This window comes from Macrobrachium rosenbergii, chromosome 3, assembly GCF_040412425.1.
Source record: "Macrobrachium rosenbergii isolate ZJJX-2024 chromosome 3, ASM4041242v1, whole genome shotgun sequence".
Lineage (NCBI taxonomy): Eukaryota > Metazoa > Arthropoda > Malacostraca > Decapoda > Palaemonidae > Macrobrachium > Macrobrachium rosenbergii.
This window is the reverse complement of record NC_089743.1, coordinates 50039543-50045029: the sequence shown is the minus strand read 5'-3', so window position 1 is coordinate 50045029 and position 5487 is coordinate 50039543. Positions and strand designations below refer to the sequence as shown.

General features: G+C 32.3%; 1 protein-coding gene across 1 annotated transcript; it reads right to left on the bottom strand.

Moving 5' to 3' along the window:
• Positions 1-640: 640 nt before the first annotated feature.
• LOC136851188 (uncharacterized) lies at positions 641-4859 on the bottom strand. Its single transcript, XM_067125144.1, has 3 exons — positions 4430-4859; positions 1752-1919; positions 641-876 (listed from the first exon to the last, which is right to left on the bottom strand). Exons 1-3 carry the CDS (start codon positions 4719-4721, stop codon positions 641-643), a joined length of 696 nt encoding a protein of 231 aa, XP_066981245.1. The 5' UTR covers positions 4722-4859.
• Between the last annotated feature and the right edge of the window lie 628 nt (positions 4860-5487).

Below are 5487 nucleotides of genomic sequence, written 5' to 3'. Positions count from 1 at the left end.
TCACTTTGGACGAACCACCGCTGATGAAGTGAAAAGTATGCAAGAGCCCCTGATTCCGGTACTGCCCAACACTAACCCGGCCAAGGTTTTTGTTGAACATTACTCTAGTCGCCGCAACAGCAACAGCAACAATCGGAATAAGATCGACCGTATTATTTTCGATGACAAAGAAGAAAAATGAAGAACAAAATGTTACCCAAAAAGAAATGTTACGTTTATATGATCGTGCTCTTCTGAGTGGATACGTTTGCTATATGCTACAAGAAGTGCCAGTGTCTATATCTTCAGGTATGGTTAGCGTTGCACGTATTATAATGGCTCTCACTTTCTATACTGATTGAGAAATGACTCCTACTTCTGCTTTTCGCTTTCATCATAATTTATCAGGATGCGGAGTAAAGCCCTACGCCCTATCCCTTCCTTTGTATCTCTTGACCTCCATATCTATCTCTTGTGGCCGGCCTTCACTAACCCTTTTGTGATTTCATAATTTTTGCCTGTAATATATGTATATATATATATATATATATATATATATATATATATATATATATATATATATATATATATATATATATATATATATATATATATATATATAATTCCTCCTTGTACATATGTATGGTGAGAAACCACTGGATTACTCTTGCATTACTTTTATTTCACAGATATAGTCTCTCCTGAATGAACCGCAATCCTTGTTTTTTATCTTATTATCATTATAGGACTGTACGCCTACACACAAATCATCACCAATCACAAGGTAATCGGTCCTGTACTTCTCTTCATTGAGGAGCCTCCGTCCGTCTAGCCAACGGAAAATGGGAAATTCGTCTTTGGGATCTGCCCTCGCGCCGATGTAGTAGTAGCCGTACTCTGAGGGACAGAAGATTTGGAGAATAAGACTTCGGTCACCTTACACCTTAGTGTTGGTGGGGAAAAAATTATATAAGCACGTACACGAACACACACACATACACCCAAACACACACACACACACACACACACACACACACATATATATATATATATATATATATATATATATATATATATATATATATATATATATATATATATATATATATATATATATATATATATATATATATATATATATATATATATATATATATATATATATATATATATATATATATATATATATATATATATATAATAATTTTTATCCACCGTGATTTATATACAATCACGAAGCTACAAATGTCGCTTAATATCAAATTCACGCTACCTCGGGAATATCCTGATGGGAATTATCACCGAAGAGGAATTTATAAGTGACAAATGGACTGGTACTGCCGAGTCTCGAACTCACGACACAGATACTTATCCAGCGATTCCAGTCGACGTTCTGCCCACTGAGTACCAGTCCATTTATCACTTATAAATTCCCCTTCGGTGATAATTCCCATCGGGGATATTCCCGAGGTAGCGTGAATTTGATATTAAGCATTTGTAGTTTCATGATTGTATGTATATATATATATATATATATATATATATATATATATATATATATATATATATATATATATATATATATATATATATATATATATATATATATATATATATATATATATATATATATATATATACTTATGTGTGCGTGTATTTATAGAGACACCAACAAAAGAGAGATAGAGAGAGAACTACGAGAAACTGTGTGGATAATTTCTTTCTGGTATGTGTGAGTCAGTAAAGGAATAACGAAGGGCCACTGTCCATACCATTCTGCAGTCCTCCGACCCAGCTCCTGAAAGATAATATATCCCTGGGATAGGCGAGATCTCCGCCCATTCTCCCGCACTTCAATCGGGCGTCGTTCCAGAATCTGAGCTTCTCATCTGAAGCGTAGAAGCAGCCTCCAGCTACCTTCTCGAAGGGAGCTGGGCACTCTGAAATACGAGGATAAAAATAAATAGGGAATGGGCACTCTTGAATACGAGACCAAAGATAAATAGGGAGTTTTGCACTCTTAAATGCGAGGATACAAATACAGCTGGGCACTCATAGATACGGGATTAAAGATAATTAGGGATCTGGGTACTCTTATATAAGAGAATAAAGATAAATAGGGAGCTGGGCACTCCCAAATATGAAAATAAAGTTAAATAAAGAGCTGGCCCTTCTTACGTACGAGAATAAAGATAAATAAGGAGGTGGCACTCTTAAATACGAAAATAAAGATAAATAGATAACTGGACACTCTTTAATGCGAGAATAAACATAAATAAGGAGCTGGCCACTCATAAATGCGAGAATTAAGATAAATAGGGGGCTGGGCTCACTTAAATGAGAGTATATATACATAGTGCACTATACACTCCTAAATACGAGAATAAAGAAAATTAAAAGCTTAGCAGTCTTAAATACGAGAATAAAAATAAATAGGGAACTGGGCACTCTTAAATACGAGAATAAAAAAAATAGGGAACTGGGCACTCTTAAACACGAGAATAAAAATTAATAGGGAACTTGGCATTCTTAAATACAAGAATAACAATAAATAGGGAACTGGGCACCTTTAAATGTGAGAATAAAAATAAATAGGGAACTTGTCACTCTTAAATACGAGAGTAAAAATGAATAGGGAGCTGGGAACTCTTAAATACGAGAATAAAGATAGATAGGGAGTTTGGCACTCTTACATACGAGAATAAAGATAAATAGGGAGCTGGGCACTCTTAAATATGAAAAGAAAGGCAAATAAGGAGCTGGGCACTCTTAAATACGAAAATAAAGATAAATAGGAAACTGGACACTCTTTAATGCGAGAATAAACATAAATAAGTAGCTGGCACTCATAAATACGAGAATTAAGAAAAATAGGGAGCTGAGCACTATTAAATACGATAAGATGAATAGGGAGCTGGGCACTCTTACATACGAGAATAAAGGTAAATAAGGAGCTAGGAGCTCTTAAATACGAGAATAAGTATTGAGAACTTGCTCAAAATGTGATGCGTTAAATAATTATTAAGACTCTTCTTGGTTATCTTGTCACACAATAAACATGTTAATGTCAAATTAATTAAATTGAATGTTGGATGTTGAATATTGCTAAGGAAAAGCGTCTGAATCAATAAATAAATATATAAAATAAAGTATACTTCATTACATGAAAAAAAATGTGAATATTCGCTTATAATAGATAGATAATCAACAGTGAATAACTTTGATATAGAAATATGATATTTCCTCTTAACTGGTAAGTGAGAATTTATTGATTTATTTTTCGTTTAAGTTCTCACAAGGAAGCATTATGGCTTTAAGTTGATGGAAGACTAATTTCATTTAAAATTGTTATTGTTCATAATGTGTGTATATCATTATGGAGTATCACGAAAGGTTTCGAATCGGCGCGAATAATAATAATAATAATAATAATAATAATAATAATAATAATAATAATAATAATAATAATAATAAGAAGAAGAAGAAGAAGAAGAAGAAGAAGAAGAAGAAGAAGAAGAAGAAGAAGAAGAAGAAGAAGAAGAATCTCATTGACGAACGAAGGACAGAAAAATTATTTTGTCATGAATAGTAATCAATAGACCTTTTATAGAATTATTAATTACAAAATGGCAGTTAACAAGGCTGAAAACATGTAAATAATAATGAATAACAGTGTATATATATATATATATATATATATATATATATATATATATATATATATATATATATATATATAAAATAGAAAGAGAGATAAAAAAATAAAAACATTTTCAGTATGTAAATGCAAGAAAGAAAGTTTCAGCATCATCAAACAGGGGATCGCGAACTCAAAAAAAGTGATCTCTAACCATGGTTTGAGAACATCAAACTTATTGTAACTCACTAAAGCCAGCTCAAACATATGCCAGTGGGAATGATTACAAAGCCACAATTAACTGCTATGCTCTTCTATTAAATTTTGCAAAACTACAATAACAATATTTTTTCGGAGGAAGTTATATAATAGATAAAGCGCCCAATGGAAACGTAACTGCACACACATGAACCACGAAAATGTATTGATTAATTGTGCCTTTTATAATAAACATAATTAAAGTGCCAATAAAAACACATTTCCAAACTTGCTCCTACTTTGATTTTATTTTCAGTCTCTTTAAAAAATGATATTGGTTCTTGTAGCTAAGGGCAATAAAGAATATACGTGAAGATTATTTTACAAGAATCTGTGGGAAGAACGTTTAATTTTCTTTTTTATTATTTTTAGTAAGCAAGTCTAAAAAAATACGTCACGTATTCCATAACCTGAAGTGATACCTGTGTTTGCCATTGCCCATAATTTATGAATACAGGAAACGACTGTAAATTAAACGCACATTCCCTCCTTTGGCAACGAGATCGTCTAAATTTATGAAAACATGAGAATATAAATGACAGAGATCTATATTACCTTTCAGTATTGGTGATGACGCTTCCAGCTGCGCAAGTCTGTTCATAGAAATGAAGAGGTCATCCCTCATTGCTTCTAACTTAACCTTACGCTCTGTGGCAGCCGCCCACAATTCCCTGATTCGTGAAAAACAGAAGCTGGTGCCATTGAGAGACGCTTCGAGATTCATCAGTGCTTGCTCCAAGGTTTCCAGTGAACGGAAGTCTTGGCCAGGATCCTCGGCAGCACATGGGACAGCAAAAAGACCCAGGGCTGAGGCCACGAGCAGCAGCATCAACCCTCTCCCGCTCATGGTGACAGACCGACTGTTGACCAAGAAGTTTCTGACTGTGGCTGAGCGTTCATGTGCATGTACTTATCTCTTTCGTGGGACTAACGTCTTAATAAAAATGTCTGGCCCTTCATAAATGGGGTTATAACACTCGAAATCCTACCAGAATTCGACGAAATGTATGGTAAACTGATATTTTATATCAATACAGCCAAGTATTGAATTCGTTTTAAGAGGAACCCATGAAATATTTAAAACAGACCAAACAATAGAATTTTCGAAATACTAATGTATGCTTATGAAACTTTTTTTTTTACAGATAGCGTATATTACAATTCAGGGCTAAATACGACTATCAGGAGACAATAATTTAATGAAATTATATGAATATTATACATAGTATAGAATATGAATTATGTTATCTTGAACTATCTTTATTATGAAAACTGGCATTTCAGCACAAGTTCATCAACTAAATTTAAGTTCACTTATTGTTGGATGTAAATTTTTCTCCAGATCTCACTTATCTTATTTTTAAAATAAAACAAAAAATTCAGAGAAACAAATATCGTTTGAAAGTATTAAATACTCTATAAATCGAATGCACACACACATATACATATATATAAATGTATACATATACATATACACACACACACTCACACACACACACACACACACATATATATATATATATATATATATATATATATATATATATATATATATATATATATATATATATATATATATATATATATATATATATATATATATATATATATAT